Below are 18,555 nucleotides of genomic sequence, written 5' to 3' on the forward strand. Positions count from 1 at the left end.
AGGCACGCTCGGACGGAACCACGCGGTAGTCAAGCGCAGATAAAGACGTCCTGCCTCACGCACTGGCCTGCTCGGTGGGGCTCCTCATGACACACTAGAGGGTGAACACCCCTCACAGGTCCCATCCCAGGCACCATCGTCTATCTAGGGCGACATCTGTGACATCCAACCAGATCTCTGTGCCCAGTTTCGGCGGACCGGCTCACCCCAAGTGCGGCTTGGATAACGACTAAAAAAGATGAATTTACTCAAAGATCTTAACCGACTTTTGATCTACCACTGGATCCGTCAAAACCTGAAGCTTTGAACAATGACTTTTGTTTTCGTTTCTATTTGCTTTTCAGGCGATTGTGCGTGTGTTATTGCTCCGTTATAGGCACGATAACGTAATGGTGAAGCGCTGGACTTGAATTCTGGATGGTATAGGTTTAAACGCCAGTCCATTCCTTTTTTTCTCTGCGTTTTTCCAACGTCACATCCAAGCAAAGTTTGGTTGGTTCCTTAAAATATCGTTGTTCATGGTCGATCCCTTACCCAATCACCATGACGTGGAATATATGAGGCAGTCCTTGATGTTGACGTTGTCGACGAGCTGTTACGTCAATTATCTGTAACTTTAGTGCACAACTGGGAATCCAAGTCCCATCTAAGTGAATTTGGTACCCATGAACCTTAACCACCAACTCAATGCATGGGCATTGGGAACCAAAACGGCCTTGGCTGATGACCACGAATCATTCCAGTGCTGGCTTGGGAAAACAATGGAAAACCGAAAAAAATACTACTGTACCGTAATACGAACCTGGGTTCTGTCGAGAAAAAATCCTGATGTTTTACTACTCCACCAACACGCTGTGTACTTTATGCACTAATACTCTAAGACAAAACGTTTTGGAAGATTTTCTGACTTGGGCATTAAGTATAGTTTATGATCTAGGCAGTATGGGCCAATTTCGAGACCTGGGAAAAAAGACAAATTCATGATTTGGAAAATGAACTAATTTTATGACATGGGCAACAAGCTAATTTCATTACCTGATCAATGAGTCAATTTAATGACCTGAGTAAAAATCTAATTTCATGATCCGGGCAATGGGCCAATTTCATGATCTGGGGAATGAGCCAATTTAACGATGTGAGAGATGGGCTAATTTTAGGACATGGGCAATAGAAAAATTTTATGACTTGAGCTATGGGCCAATTGCATGACCTGAGTAAAGAGGCAATTGGGTAATGAGCCCCCTCTACTCTGATACTGTTCTCTGCGAACACAATAATTACCCACTGTGTAAGTCACACAGGCGTAGTGCGCTGTGCGGCCGTGGGCACTGTTTATAATTCAGTAAGGAAGAGAATCGCAAGCTTTTGAGAGAATATAACTTATCAATTAGGCGGGAATTATGAGTAAACAAACGAGTAATTGAATGTCTCCGTGAAAGCAGGTATCAGTAGTGAGTTTTTTTAAAATAAAAAGTATAAATAAAACTAGTAGGTCCATTTAAAAGTGTTTCGAGTTGGTTAACTTTACTTCAACGACATGTCGACCCAGGTTTTCAGATGTAGTGCACGATAGTTCAGGGAGATATACAGGTAAGCGAAGGATATCAGAGCGTGGCAACTTGCACGACCTAGCTCGAGGGCCGAACTGAGCAACAACAACAATGGATATATTTACAAAAGTGCTTACTGGAAATTCTTATTTCCCTATCAGACTTTTTTGATTTATTGAGGGTTGTGTGATTTATTAAGGAAGTTTATTGCTTACCTAGTGTTTGTCAAACATTCTTTTCAAAAAAGGTTTTCATTGAGGGGGGAAAATGTACCAAAACCTAACTTCTATGGAACTGCTTACTAAAAAACATTAAATATTGTTAAAAAATTAATTGTATAATTATAATACCTGCTAAAAATCTGTTCTTTTTAGTTATACTTTGTAGGCGCGTTAAGGGGGAAATTTTGGTGCGCAACCAAATGTGCGCTTACCATGTAACGGAAATGTAACAGGATAAAGTCCAATTCACATCCGCGCTTCGTCTATTTGTGTTGAAGCACAAGATACACAACGTATCACGTGCTTAATTTTCAAACGAATAAAATATTTTTTATTTATCAAACAAATTAAAAATCATATGTTCATATATAATTTTAATATTGGACTAATATTTACAACTTTTATTAACTTTTTTAAGTAGTAAAATCAGTTAAAACAGTTTTTGCAATGTAGTTTCATTCAGGTTTAATATAATTCTAAACAAGAAAATTCTGTCATAACATACTTGCGTCTAAGATATTTATCACTTTGTTGGTTTTCCTTGATATGAGATTTACTGCGCCATCTCTTCCTTTTGACGTTACCTATATGCTTTCTTTAATGATGTTAAAGAAGTATTACTTGCATCACTCGTACGTATGTACGCGTATCTTTTTTCGATATTAAATGAATAAAGACTTTTTTTTTGTTTTGCTACACACTTTTTTAGTTTTTTTCTGAAACAGTAACTTTTGTTAACACTTTGAATAGATTCACCCCAGATATGAAGCAAGTAAATAAAGCTTTTTTTTACAATAAAATATAAAATAAATTTAATTCTGGTAAGATGAAGTAAATTTTTGGCATGACAACGCAGAAAAAAAGTTAATTTTAAAAGCTTTTTTTTTCTGTGGGAAATGTCATAAAAAGTTTAGTTCCGGTGTTCATACACTGCGTTTATCGACAGATGCCAAATTGTATCTTTTACATATGTCTTAATATATGGTTCAGCGTGAGAGACGCTTGTTTAAAAATAAGTCTTGGTTCTATTTCAATTCTGAATAAACTTTTATCATGAACGGGACATTTCTTTCAAACGTACGATGTATTAAAATAAATATATTAGCTTATTATGAAAGTTAAACCTGGTAAAGTAAATTTTTTAATTTGTTTTATGTGGTAAGCTATACGTGACCCAATTTTTTTTCTTTGCTCCTGTTTTCAACCTACCTTACATAAATTAATATGACATAATTTGATTCTCACGACACACGACTCGTGTAAGCTAGCTGCTGCCATACACTGCCCAGCGAGTTACGTCAGTGGCGCAGAGTTGCGCAGCTGCAGCCACGATTCCTAACCAAGCTCTGGTGATGCCTTGGTAGAAAGTCACGCTTACTTAGGCTAGGCAGTGACACCAGGGGTGAATGACGCATGAATGCCCAGCCACGATTCCTAACCAAGCTCTGGTGATGCCTTGGTAGAAAGTCACGCTTACTTAGGCTAGGCAGTGACACCAGGGGTGAATGACGCATGAATGCCCAGCCACGATTCCTAACCAAGCTCTGGTGATGCCTTGGTAGAAAATCACGCTTACTTAGGCTAGGCAGTGACACCAGGGGTGAATGACGCATGAATGCCCAGCCACGATTCCTAACCAAGCTCTGGTGATGCCTTGGTAGAAAATCACGCTTACTTAGGCTAGGCAGTGACACCAGGGGTGAATGACGCATGAATGCCCAGCCACGATTCCTAACCAAGCTCTGGTGATGTCTTGGTGGAAAGTCACGCTTACTTAGGCTAGGCAGTGACACCAGGGGTGAATGACGCATGAATGCCCAGCCACGATTCCTAACCAAACTCTGGTGATGTCTTGGTAGAAAGTCACGCTTACTTAGGCTAGGCAGTGACACCAGGGGTGAATGACGCATGAATGCCCAGCCACGATTCCTAACCAAGCTCTGGTGATGTCTTGGTGGAAAGTCACGCTTACTTAGGCTAGGCAGTGACACCAGGGGTGAATGACGCATGAATGCCCAGCCACGATTCCTAACCAAGCTCTGGTGATGTCTTGGTAGAAAGTCACGCTTACTTAGGCTAGGCAGTGACACCAGGGGTGAATGACGCATGAATGCCCAGCCACGATTCCTAACCAAACTCTGGTGATGTCTTGGTAGAATGTCACGCTTACTTAGGCTAGGCAGTGACACCAGGGGTGAATGAACCCTGAATTCCTGGAAAACCATTATGTAAAAGTTCAACAATTCTTGGCACACTGATGTTTTCTAGCGGCATTAGTTACGAAAAAAATACATTCCTCAAATTAATTTTCGCGTTTTTGTGTCTTCACGTTGATTGGAAACTTTCGAAATACAGTGTGGAATTAAGAATGTTTTGATGCGATGCGCTTTTTTGGAGTAATTTCTCAGTTTCTTTTTGCGTCCGATCAAAGTGCTAGTGTTTGTAAAAACGTATTATCAATAAAAATCTTAATGAAAAACATATGAACACAAACAATTAGCTGTATTCATTGTATTTTCTTAATAATACAGGATCATTGCTTGTGCCTTTAGGTCTGCAGTTGCATTTGTCATATCCCTAGAAATATATGTATTTCTAAATAATCACGTACTCAAGCAGCAAACAAAATCACACAAGTGCAATGACACTATAATTGCAAGGTTCGATACTTATCCGTTACAGGAATAATAGGGCTTCCGTTGCCGATGCCATGATGTTCCGTATCATCTCATATTCGGACGTGACATGCTCTGCTACGCATTAGGGATTCATATTTAATTTATAAAACTGCAGTCGCAATTTAATTCTACACAGGTTTTAAGCAAAAATATAGCCTGCTCTCGGTAAATATCAATTATAAAACTAGATACTGTATAAATATAACCACTTGTTTTTAGTAATTTATACGAGCTGAACCACATTCTGAATAAGTTGCTAGATTGTATACTCTCAAACAAATACTGAAACTATTACGAAATTATTGCTTTGCATGTCGTTTAACTCTTTCTGAAAATATTCCAGGCTGCATTCTTGTATAATGAGGAAAAACTTCGTTTTCAGCCTTTTTAAAATCACAGCTTCCCACACCAAAAAACATTAAAGAAATTTTTCAAGTGGTAATAAAATATAAAATACAAATTGATAATAAACTTTGAAAAAGTTATGAAACGATTTTAATCGAAACTCTTTGAACATATTTAATATATATACTATATATTTAGAGTATTGAGTACTATTAAAAATGTTCATTTCAATAATTATCACATGAAGCTAAAATGGAATTCGAGTAAACTCATTATAGCAATTATTTATCTATGTGTAAACAACAAAAAATATACTTTACTAGAAATATACATCATAAAAAATAATATTTTTTTCAAAAATAAAATATATTTCATTTATTTTAGTTAATTACTGCTATAATGATAACTTTTCAAAGGGGTCTAGCATGTCCAAGTTGGGTATAAATTATTTCAAAAAAGTGAATTTTTATAGTTACACAAGCACAGTTAGCAGTTACTGAGCAAATAAAAATTATAATACTACATTAAAAATTACATAATAAAGCTAATAAGTAATTACCTGTAACCAATGAATACTTTAGAAGTATACAGATGTTTAAATGTATAGTAACCTTCACAGTTAAATCATGAAAGTTTTTAGTTATTATTATTATTTGTTTTCTTAAGACACAAGAACAAATAATCTTTGTCATTATTATTTCAGAAACAGAAAACTTGTTAACAAATTACTAATTCTCAACAAAAACACAAAAGGATCACAAATAAAAATATTTGTTTAACAGTAACAATAGAGTTGACTTTATTTAAATTTATTATTATTTTAAAAGTGACAACCACCAATATAAATCAGAACAATATCTAAGCAATTTAAATAAAACAACAAAACAGGTAACAATCAATAGTTATAAAACTAAAGTACATTTCGTGCGGTTACAATATGAATATTATTTATCACAAACACAATTTACAGTTTATTGAAAATCGCACACAGACTGGACGTAGAACTGGTTAAATAAACGATGTTCACATTAGCCATTCCAGTGTAAGCAATCATGCTGAGTCTTTCATGCCACAAAACACTCACTACCATGTAAAAATTATATAAACATGTTCTGCTAGTTCTGAGCATGGCAAGCATCTCAAGTACACTTAAACTGTCAACATTTCCATTGAAATAGTTTAGGTACAAATAACTCAATAACAATTAAGTACAACATTTGTTACACTGACCTTGCAGCAATTAAACATATATTTATGCAAGCTATAAAATACACAACACAAACATTTCAAATAAAACTGTGATAACATATACCTTGAAACAATTTGAAGCAACGTGGTCAAAAGCAGCTTTGGAAATTTCCTTTTCGAATAAGAAACCGCTAAAGAAAACTAAGGCAAACAAATAAAACGAAACCACGGCTTAACCGAATTAGTAGTATATTGTAAGTTTAATATCACCACACTTAAAATAATTAAGTGATTCTTTTTTTTTTACAAACCATGCACATTTTGGAAATTCTTTAGTTAAGATTTGATAATAGCACAGTTTAATATAAAGTGGACATTTGCCCTACTGAATCCACATGCAGAGTGGGATGGGGCTCTGCAACATCACAGACAAGGAAGGAAGGGAATAAGTTATTTCGGTGTTGTTTGCAGGGTAGTGATTGATGGTAAGTTGGACAAAAGAAATCAAGTAAAATAAAGATCAATAACTACGTCATGCATTGTAAGCTGATTGCAAGAATAATCATAAAAATTAAATTTATTACATCAATACTGTCTCATGCAGACAGTCCATGCAAAACCAAAGACCTACCTGAAGTACAGTGTTTAGTTTACAAAGGAAAGATTACTCCCAAAACTACAAAAAACTAAGATGAAATGGTCGACAAAAACCAACCTTTCACATCTAGCTATCTAAAAAGATTCGACTCTAAAGAGCTAATATAGTAAAGGGGCAAAACAAGACGTCAAATATAATACATCACACTAAAAGCACAAAACCACATAGTGGTTTAGAAAACGGTGAAGCCCACAGGATAACCAACAACAATGAGGCTGAAAGAACGTGTCACCAAGAAAGAGCGACATGCAAGTTGTTGGTTCCCAAGAAGCCAAGGAGGCACTTAAAGTATGGGGAAGAGACATGAGAAAGAAATGAACAAGAAATATTTGGTAGTGGGTAAAGTGGTTTCATGTGGGCTCCACCATATTTTCCAGACGCAAGCGGTCAAGAAAGTAGGAAAGCGGCTTACAGCTTGGTCAGTAGAGCTCTTGCTGTAGGGGACCGGAATCAAACGTTCTTGCAATTCACCACCTATCACCTTTAAGAGTAAAGGGTAAAATTGGTCATGAAAATATAACAGCAAATGTTAAAACTGAAAGAAGAAAGGTGTGGATTTAAGGTTCAATGGAAACTATCGATACAAGGTGCTCGATGAATGTCTACAGCATACTCTCGAGGTAGGGTGGAAACATGTGCTAATACCTTCAACAAGAGAGAATGAATGTAAAGAACCCATGCCAAGCGGTGAAACAATACGGTAGGTAACATAGTGTGGCACTTTGGTCGAGCCTGACTTGACCGTTATCCACTGTGAACGACCAAGTGTGGACTGCCAAGATGCACAACAAATACTCGATCCTTACAATAGACCATACACTATTTACTTGCTGGAATTGAAAAATAGGCATTAAAACAAATACGAAACAAATGATTTCGTCAATAACATATTTAAACTACAATGAAGAATAAAAAAGAGTAAACACAAAACACAACAGTTATGTATACAGATAGACATATTAGGTACCAGTGTGAAAGGTGTGATATACAAAAGAAATATTTGTGTACACAATACAGACACTACGCACATTTACTGTTTATCTTTGGGCACTAGAAGATGCAAGAAAGTTCAGCAAGCTCTCGCAGATTACATCCATTCAAAATACAACACTCATCTAAGTGAAAGAAATAGAGGCAGGTTTAGGGGATAATCTGTTGCGGAACACCCATTCCACTCTTAAATTAATGCCCACCCAATCTCTTCCTTCTTTTTGCTTTTCAAAAACATACGTTTGCACTCACGTTAGTTATGCCTTCACTTAGCTTAAATAGCCTTGTTGATATTTATGCGAGCGGACAAACCACGGAAAATTCGGTCAGGCATCTATTCTACATTCCACATGCAGTGCTATGGACTAACCTTACAAAAGTTACTACCCATAGAAAAAAAATCACAAGGAGCTGTCAGGCTGCTCAACTTATTAAAAAAAACAACTACTGTGTTACGAGTATACAAGAAAGGAGTAGCCCAAACTGGGTTCGGATAAAACTTGAAAGTGCAAGGCAAGGCTTGTTGAACTGGGAAAAGTTTTGGCACCTTTATCTCTCTCAAAGTGTGTCATTAAATTCTGGTCTCGTGAACCAGTTTCGGCAGATCAGGCACCGGCGCGCCGTCTACAGCAGCTGCGGAGTTAGACTGTGGCGACAAGCTCTGGAGGTGGGCGGGACTCAGTGGCTGGTACGGGGATATTCTCTGGGGGTTGTTGTTCTTGGCAAGTGCCGACGGGAGGTGGAGTGAGAGTGGCGCCGAAGAGACTGATTGAGGAGCCAACCGAGTGTTCGCTTCCTTGCCCTGCACGAAACCCGTGCCATTCCCAGTGGTCGTCGGCACCAGGTGGGGATCTTCAGCGGGAGAGACCATCTTCGAAGGCACCGAGGTATTATTGGGTCTATCTCGGTCGTTCAGAGGTGATGGTGTTTTCATTGGGTCTTCGTCAATGTAACCGATGTCGGAGAGGGGCCGAATGCCCGTGTGACTCCGAGAGCTGCGCAAACTGTGTAAGCTGTGTAAACTGTGTACAGATCGTCGTTCCTCCAGATCTTCCAGGGTCGACTTGAAAGCCCTTATTACTCGCAGCTGCAAACATAGGGAAGGACAGTTATGAGGAAGGAAAGGGCTCTACGCACACACAATAGGTCAGCCAGTAATTTCTGTCATCACAAATATTAAGCATTTTACTATGGTATAACAATATTAACCGACAACTCATGTGAGCTATATTAAGCATTGGTTGGAATTTTCGATTAATTGGAGTTTGCCACTGGTCTAATCAGAAGCATTAATTTGCATACATGTAGCTATCAAATACAAACAGCTGGTGTTCACTGATACGCGCCAAAGTATAAAACCATATTTGCAAATAAATACTAATATTTTACAAAATAACTATAACTGCTATTTTTAGGAAATTTGAAACCAAAAACTAAGTCTGTAACTCCACATATTGTACATGTTTTAAAATGTATCAATGAACTTCAACTAAGTTCCTACATTACAGATGTTACTTGTTTCTGCTTTGGCAAATCCAGACAATGCAACATATTTAAGCAAAGCATGCTAAAGGACACATTTTTCAAACAAAATTAGTTAACTAAATTATAAAACTTTCGTTTAGGAAATCAACATAAACAGTATGTAACACAAAAAAAATATTATCTAACATGCAACAACATGCAACAACAGTTCAAGCTAGTAATTATTGTTAATCACACCCTTTCAGTTACATGCGATATCATTGTGCAGATCCTTGGAGGTTAAAATATGGAAAGACAAAAACTACTAAAACCGGTATTAGCACGAGTACAATACGACCGAACTGTTCAGTCGAGGAACTGCACCAACTAATAATACCAGCTGGCTCGTTAGACTTGTGCTGTCTGACGTGACTGTGCATTCACAAGGAACGTTTTGCAGGGGGTTACTCTAAGGTCACTTCAAACACACTCCAAGCGACGTCAGTGCTCGCTCTATCAACACTTCTACTTGGGGCTGATTACCGGACACTGAAAGGGTGTTTCAAATGCGGTGTGTTTGCACATAATGACTACAGGTCCCCGTACATTTTCACGTAATTATTTGGCAAACAACTTGAAGCTGAAATGGACAGATAAGTATTAACATATATACAACATGTTACAGAGAGAACTCAACTAGAGGATAACTTCCAAGTTGTTTGTTTTGGAAGGGAGAGATTGAGCGGCACAAGACGGCCTGGACATGCAGAGGCGACATTCTGGAACAACCCTCTTTGTTCTACTACTGCTCAATACTCAATCATACTTTTAACTATAGAAATACCACCTTACCTAAAGTTATGTCTATCTGAACAGCAACACATATGTTGCCAAATATTGATGCTATGCTGAAATTCTGGTGTAGTAACAATAACTTTTTCACCTTGGGCATATGTATGATGCAATTAATTCCAACATTTGTGCTTGAAGTACACTGTGCATTAGTTCAAAATGCAGGATTTTTCTACTCAAATACAAATAATCAGAATCAATGTATAAAGCAACATCCTAAATTTCCAACACACACATTAACAAACAGGTACTGCATAGCAACATCGTTCGCAAGTCACTAAAGAACTTTGTGTAATGGCAACAATATTTCACTAATCATTCCTTTCAAGGCAAAAGTGTCCCATAAAGTGATTTTAACAATACCGATTACAAAACAATGTGCATTCAGACTAAAGCCGAATAATACTCAAAGCACAAGAGACCTAAAATTCTTGACACAGGGGTACTCCCTACAATCGAGGGTAGTGAATTACACATACGTCTATACTAAGAAATATATTACGGTAACTACTTACTCTAGCCTTCAACACAATCTATACAGTAAGTATCTAGTATCTAAGAGCTACCACCCACACATACAGCAACAACACGAATGCCATCTAGGATTGGTTCCGTCAGCAGAGCAGCTATCGCAAGCAGTCGCAAGCAATCATCTACAAGCTATCTCACTTGTTCACTTGTATCTGTAACGCTGTAACGCTGTAACGCTTGAATGTGCCCGTCCCTACACCACCGTCTCTCTTCCCAGCACCACAGTGCCCCAAACCCTGGACGCTTCAGTTTGCTTGCAACAAGGATTGCTCAGTACTAGCACAGCCACACCGTCACCCAGCTCCGAACAGTCAAAGGCGGCTTCCGACACCTGCTCGCACAGCACACAACACTCTCGGTTAAAGTGGTCCCACAGTCACCTGAACTGTACACCGTTTACCGTACACCTATCTCTCAACGGGTAGAATCACTCTACCAGCACCATGTCTCAACACTTCCCGAATCCTTCTCACAGGTGCTGGTTGTCTGCTAGTGTCAACATTAGTCTAAATCAACACATCAACATGAGAGATTTAGTTCGAGTTATCTAAACTGCTCAAGTATCCATCCTTGTTTAATACAAAGTGAGAAAAAGCAACATACATTTTTTTCTAAAACACGTGTTAAAACACTTCTTAAACCTAATGTATAGGAAGTTTGAAAGAAAATAATATCACCATAAAAAAATAATTAAAGTGGCTGTGATAAATCTACAAACAAAAGGATAAAACGAAAGCAACGCTTTGACAAAATTCATATCTAAACAAAATATTTAAATGCCACAAAAAGCGATTTTGCCAAGTGCAGTAAACATTTTTAAAATACAAATTACTTACTAAAAATCAAAAAAGCTATTCTTAAAAAAATGCATACACCAAAAAAAGAGTCTGAGGCATTTATATAAAATGTCTGAGGTAATGACGTTTTCCCAAAACCATAATTAAATTGTGCAAGAAGAATAAAAGTACATTTCTACAAACCATATGTATGCAAGCAATTCCTGGAATGCACAATACATATTGAACTCATTTCCATGCATGGAGATACAACTAAAATAAGATGGGTGTTTTTAAACTAGACAAGCATAGGGAAAAATAACTTGTACGCACACAATACAATGTGTGGGTGTAAGGCCAAAAGAAGGCGTACACAACTGCGAAGACAGTCCAACACCCGCACCAATGAATAGAAAGAAGTACTTTAGCAGTCGCATGCACACATGCATTAAAGACATACACAAGCAAGGCAACACAAAGTAACATGTGTTTAATTTATCTAAGTCTTCGCGATAAGGCATCCAGAGTTTCGTGGAACATTAAATGCCTCTACAGTTCTAGTTTTATTGTTGTTCAAATACGTGACTTCTGAGTTTATGTATGAAATATACATTGATCGTGATTTTGTTTATTTTGAATGTATTTAACAAGCAAAAAAAACTCGAAATCCTAAAAAGCAAGTTTTAAATAGCATTTTTTTTAGTATAAGTAAGTCTAAAACTTGTTGATATAATAGGAACGTGCTCGTATTCCACTTTTCCTCTAATCTGTTGTTGAAATAATTTATATTTATGTCATGTAAATCTCTATTATTTCACAATGTTTCAATATGTTATTATTTATACTATATTGAATATGAAATACTCCTTGTGGCATTTGAAAATTGTATTAATAATACAGTTATATAATAAAAAATTGTTAATATTAAACACGGGTGCTAACATAGGGTGCCTAATTCTGCGCTCTAAACTTCATTCTGATCTATAAGGAGCTTTTTATTTTTCTGTGGATGGGAAGACAGAATAAATAATATGTTGATTTTAACGCCAGGATCAGTAGCAACCGTTTATAAAATATGCTATAATTAAAGAAAGTAACTCGCATTCAATAAACAAGGCAACGAAGCATTAATGAACATTAAAAATAATAAAAGGCATAGAAAATTCTACTATTGGGCTTGTGTAGGGGACCCGTTTTAAAAAACGTTTCCATTAAGTTTTTAGAAAATTTTATTTTTAAGGCACAATTCTTTTTTCGGTTATAACACGTTTTATTCCATTCCTTACTTTTATATTTATATATAATCAAACATTTTTAGGGGAAGTTTTAGATTAGTGTCTCAAAGTATATGGTGATTCAACTCGTAGCAGTTCCAGATAATATGCTTAAGCTAGATTGTAACTTATTAATTGTGCAGATTACATTCCAACTAACTGAGATTCAAAAATCGCTTGTTAGTGTGTTCGCTTGAAGTGCAAAGATTCAAACTCAATCAGAGGCTCCATGTGGATAAATGTTCTTACTGTCAACAATCGCTCAGTAGTAAACATACGGAGAGACATGTCAGCGTTATGTGCTTTACACGCAAGTCATCTCATTAATAACGTTATGCTATACAAATATTTGGTTGAAAAGTTTTCTGTTACTTCCAAATGTGATAATTGTTTCAAGAAAAACTAGAATACTCTGCACATGCTTGAAATATGCAATGCTAACTTAACAGATTTTGCCAACAACCATGCACTTGACAGGACACTCTGCAGAATTGATTATATTAGGTCTGTTAAATCATTTACCACATTATTAAAGCAAAAACTAAGTGACATATGTGTTGTGCATTGCAGGTGGATCATAAGTCAATAATTATATATTACATGCTATAGAAATATTCTAAATAAGATAATTTTTAAACTAAGGATTTGTTTTGCAAATATGAGCCGCAGTTATGCTGCGAAACTATTCTTCATTTTTTAACTAAGGTTCTCCAAAAAAACTTTATTAATTTCACAACTAACTATAATTTTTAAGACAGGCATTACATATGTAACGAATAATTGAATATATAGAAAATTTAGTGTGTTACGTTCAAAGCAAAACAAATCCAAGCCCCTAAATTCCTCTCGTTAGCTTTACTATTAAAATAAACATACAAGTATATCCATAAGTATGCCACCTATTACAAAAAAAATGCGTTTTTAAGGGGACTCTTGATGACATTAAATCAAAGAATATTGCCTAAAGCTGCAATACATCAAAACACTCAATATATATTCGTGTGATAATTTACTAATTTATTAAGAGAAGACATGTTACAGATTTTAAGGATGCCGTCTCATGGAAAGGGAAGGTATTTCAATAAAAGTGAGGTGGATTCATTGTTTTAGTCTCAAAAGGTAAGTGTGGTTTACATAATGTAAATAATATTATATTTTTGTAAACCATAATATTGTCGTAAGTAGATTCCTTTAATCGGAGTATTAATCAAACAAAACCTTTCCATTCATAGGTTTTTGGGTGTAATTTATCAATATTAAAGTTGACTGTCATTTTTTAACTTTATAATAAAAACAGTAAAAATGATATTTTATAATATATTTTGGTATAACACTACCATAATATATTTGGGATAGCTTGAAATATTAAAATAAAATAAATAATTAGTATTAATCATTGGGTTACTGTACAAAACTTGTATGAATTTCAAGTCATTTGCATGCAAAATCACAGATTCTACATTTTTATTTTATCTTTTATTTGTATTGACCGCCAACCGCAAGCTACGTATGACCACTGAAATTCTTGGTTTTTCTAAATCGTTAGGTGAATTAATTTCTATTAATAATTTTTAAAACATACCATCACTACGTTTTTGGACCTGGCTATAGTGATGGTCTAATTTCCTGTTTGCATATTAGCCTGCAAAGCTTTTTACACAAGGTAGAATATAAGGATGTCAGAAACACAAAAAAAATACTGCGGGTGTTGTAATGTGAATTTTGGTACATCATTATGAGCATATTAAGCAAATGCAATGGAGCCAGTATGACTACAGTATCTCTATAAAATTTATGAATTCCAGCAAATAATTATGCCTTAATCAGTTTTTGGGAAGGTTAATATGCGTAATATCAAATGTGGATGATTATTATTCAAAAAAGTAAATTATTTAGGTATACTTTACATATAAAATATTCGATGGACATTACAATATATTACAGTTTATTTGCAAGATCAAAGTAATTTTTTCTAATTTGAAAATAAATTAAAAATTTCACGTTGAGTCCGAAGGTCGAATGTTACAGTTAATGCCAACGTTAAAGCTACACCAACCAATTCGCTTCTATCAATGTCTTGTGCTTGTGTTTGTAACGGTGTGAAATAAAGATTAAAACATTTCTAATCAATGTTTGATCGCAACTAAGAGCAATCAATTGTTTTCGTTAATTTGCATGAAAATGATTACTTCGAATCTAATAGCAAACACATAGGTTTTAAAGATGGCAGACTCTTGTGTTAAATATGTGAACTATTTAAGTAACTTGTCTTTAATTCCTATCGGTTATTTTTTTGTTTAGATTTTTTTTAAATGTTTGATGAATTGCATTTATTTTAAACATTGTATGGAAAGTGGTATTTCAGATGACGTTTGTATGGGATATTTTGATTTAATGAATTAAATTTTTATTTTACAGCATTCGCAAACATTTTGATTTCAACTTTTGGTGTTAACACTAGTGATTTTAAAGTCTCTGAACAATGAGGTAAAATTGCATAGAAAGGCACTTGTTTCTGCTGGTTATTGATGGCTGAGTGCGAGAAGAATATTAAGCTCTAAATTATTAGCCTGATTATTCTTTTGGCTAGAGTATTATAAAATTTGGTTTTAAATTTGGATTTTGATTTAGCGAATTTATTGAAAAAAATACTTTCCTAATTATTATTATTTTTTTTTGCTACAGAGTCAAATGTTGTAGAATGTACATTACCTACCTAAAGGGTTTCCAAAGTTCGAATAAATAAATTGAGCAAAGTTTCTTATATAAATGTATTTTTTATTGAAGTCAATGTTTAAAAAACCTTAAATTCTTAGTGACAAACATTCAAAATAATGTCCAAACACGAATAAGACAATGCAATTTCGGGTAGGCATGTCGCCTAAGTTATATTAATTTATATTTGTAATATAATATTAATGCGATCCCTTAATGACTTCCACTGTAAGCAAGATTGGTATTGTTTTAAAAAAACCGTAAATTTTTAAATACAAAAAAAAATCATGTTGAAATTTTTTTTTTTTATGTTTGGCAACAAAATGTCAACAATGTATTTATGGAAAACAAATTTTGAAAAAAGATATGTATCAAGTTTCACAGTTTCATCGTAAAAATAGAAAGAATTTTTAAAATTATTATTCCTGAAATTAATAAAAATATCATTAAAAATATATAAAAACTTATATTTTTATCAATTACAAAACAAAATTTTACACCCAAAATTTAATATTAGTCTAGAACTAGAGATTTTTCAGTAATTTTGAAAGGACCTCACTATGTTTGACCCTACAATGCACTCGGGGGAGAACGGAATGCTAACTAAAGGAACCAAATGAGACACGGCTTGCGGTAATTAAAATTGGTTACATGTCTGGACATTATTTACCAAAAAACTTCCACGAGAATTATAGATACGCTCCAAACTGGAACTTCCTGCGGTGCTACTTAGTTCTGTGATAAAACAGTTATGTACATATTCATTTTAACATTTTGGATCGGATATAAAAAAAATAAGTCGAACTAAACTCAAGGCTGAAATTCCATACAAAATATCAATGGACTACAAAAAATTATTTTATATTATTCAGTTCACAGATAAATTATTCCTTTTTTCATTGATAAACTATACTTTAATGATTATAAACTAATGGATAAAAACATTTATCATGGGAGTTGTTTTATTTTCCCTTACGAACTAAAGGTCGTTTGTTTTACAGAAAGGGTATAGAGTGCACTAGGAAAAGGGCGAGTGACAGAGTGACACAAAGTACCGCTGCTGTTTTCATTGGTAATAATTAGCCTGCAATGGGTTCATTACCTAAGGATCAAGTCTCTGTTATGAAAACCTAACTGTGCATGCTTGTTCAAAAAACTACGTCAAGCAGTAAACTGTAGTGCGAAATATGTGCACGTATCATGACAAAAGAAATTTCTATCTACAATAGACGAGCATGCTTGAGTTTTAAGAGGAAGTACTTCTGACCGCACTCCACGTGACTTCTTCTGGGATGGGTTGAATATGTGATAAAAGGCATAGTGCGAATGTGCATAAGAAGACTGTTTTTTTTGTGTGTGTGTACGGAAGGGGAGGAAGACATACCTAGTCTTGCAGGCCCATTCAGCACATTCATTACCGTTGGACACTCGTTGGGGAATAGATTACTACATACACAGGTTCTTAAACTAACTACTATCACATATTTGTCAAGTTATTACAGACAGTGCGTGTTCTATACTTAAAACAGATTTGTGTGCCACATTCTCTCAGAAGTTACAGATGTAAACATCATTACAGACTGAGTGCCATCACACTTTATGGAACACCTAGCCTTGACAAGGAGAAAGTGTAACTCAAACTTTACCTGAAAAATAAAGCAAAAGTGAAGCAAAACAATAAAATAAACAGAAAAATTACAAATACGTAAGTTTCACATTACAGTAATTCAGAAAATACAGACTGTTGTGAACTATACATATTGATGTTACAAACAAATGCAATGTTTCCACTGTATGTGATGTACTACGGATGCATTGTTTCCATTTGTAAACTGTTACCATTAGTTACATCACGACTTCAACCATTCAAATTAAGAATGAAATGAGGCACGTTTAGAACTTCATTCCACACCGCACAGACGAAATTGCGCAGTACGTGGCATCTACTTGATATTGCGATAGCGCACAGATTACTTACTTATCTTCTGCAACGACTCGCCACAGCCATGCGACATGAAGGCAAGCTGGCCTTCTTGCAACCGTGTTAGCAGGGGTTCAGTTCTTCTCCAGGCCTACCGTATTCTCGCTCTGTCTCTGCCAGAAGAATGAACACCCCGATCCTTCGAGCCGCAGGTCAACCTTGCTGCTGCTCGCCACGTGAAGATAATGAGGGTACAGAATTGTGCGACTTCCAAGAAGAACGTATCATTGTGTCTGCCCTCGATGAAAAAGAAATTTTTGCGCCAGAATAGCACGTGGCTTCGAGAATATTATCGAGAGAAACATCACACCAATCTAACTCACACATCTTATAATCCAGAGAAAAATATTTAAAAATGTGATTTTTTTTGTGTTTTAAAGTTGGGGTTCAACTGTCGTCACCAACGGCACGTCAATGATATTGAAGGGGAACCAGACGTTAAAGAACCACCTTGGCATTTGCCAGCAGTGTTTCCTGGAAGTCATTAAAAACTTATATCTTTAAAGGTTAAACCGATATTCACAGCTGTGTCCTTCAGAATATTATTTCAGGGTAGTGATGTAAAAACATTTGTGCTGGTGAAAAAACAACACTTCGATATCGACAAGACATAAACTTTCAATTGATTCAGCCACTTTGTGGGAGATCATATGGACCTATATCAAACACAGATTGATTTATGACGCAGAGAATGTTGACAGAACTTCTTAGGCGTGTTGTCCACTACCACGGTGTCCTGTACACCATTGAGTGGTCTCGCTCACCATTACTTTGTGGAGGCAAGATGTGTAAGTACCACACTGGACAACCCCACAGTCGCCTGCCGTCAAACAGCTTTACTTTAATTACGAAGCTATATAATCGACTCCTGTTTCGTACAAAGTCAAACTGATATTAATGAACTAACAACACGTTGTCGGAAACCTGATGTAAATTTTTTCCAAGGAAAAAAGTTTTCTTTCAAAACGCAAATCTAAAAGGTAAAAATTGGATTAAATACGTATGAATGCGTTTACATGCATTATTATTCAAATTTTTTTAAAAAAATTATAAGTATGAATTAAATGAGTATGATATAACTACATATGAATCCTATGTATATTGACATTTTTTAGCGGAAATATAAAACTTTATTTGACATAATGAAAGGAGAAACACAGGCTTAATATAGTCTTGAAACTACACATATAATAACGTCAAAGTATTTTTTTTTTACAATAAAAGTTACATTACGGGCTAGGTAACGTGCCTGATTTCATACTACTCTTTTCAGATATGTAATTGAAACTAACAGTGGAAAATATGCTCGGAACTGGAGTACTGGTGCGAAAT

The 18,555-nt window shown here is 35.5% G+C and overlaps 1 protein-coding gene across 12 annotated transcripts in view; it reads right to left on the bottom strand.

The window, feature by feature from the left end:
* LOC134529524 (plasma membrane calcium-transporting ATPase 2) overlaps positions 1 to 18,555 on the bottom strand; it is a 349,005-nt gene that overhangs the window by 12,635 nt on the left and 317,815 nt on the right. For 7 of the 12 annotated variants that reach the window (XM_063363702.1, XM_063363706.1, XM_063363700.1 and 4 more), the window contains one exon: positions 5,565 to 8,717. The exons of 2 other annotated variants lie outside the window; for them this stretch is intronic. In XM_063363702.1, the coding sequence (XP_063219772.1) occupies positions 8,202 to 8,717 (516 nt within the window). In that variant the 3' untranslated portion in view covers positions 5,565 to 8,201. Of the gene's footprint in view, positions 1 to 5,564; positions 8,718 to 18,555 lie in introns of those variants that run through there. 3 more of the 12 variants (XM_063363709.1, XM_063363708.1, XM_063363707.1) reach the window with 1 other exon arrangement.

The sequence above is a fragment of the Bacillus rossius genome, chromosome 2 (assembly GCF_032445375.1).
Source record: "Bacillus rossius redtenbacheri isolate Brsri chromosome 2, Brsri_v3, whole genome shotgun sequence".
NCBI classification, from domain to species: Eukaryota; Metazoa; Arthropoda; class Insecta; order Phasmatodea; family Bacillidae; genus Bacillus; species Bacillus rossius.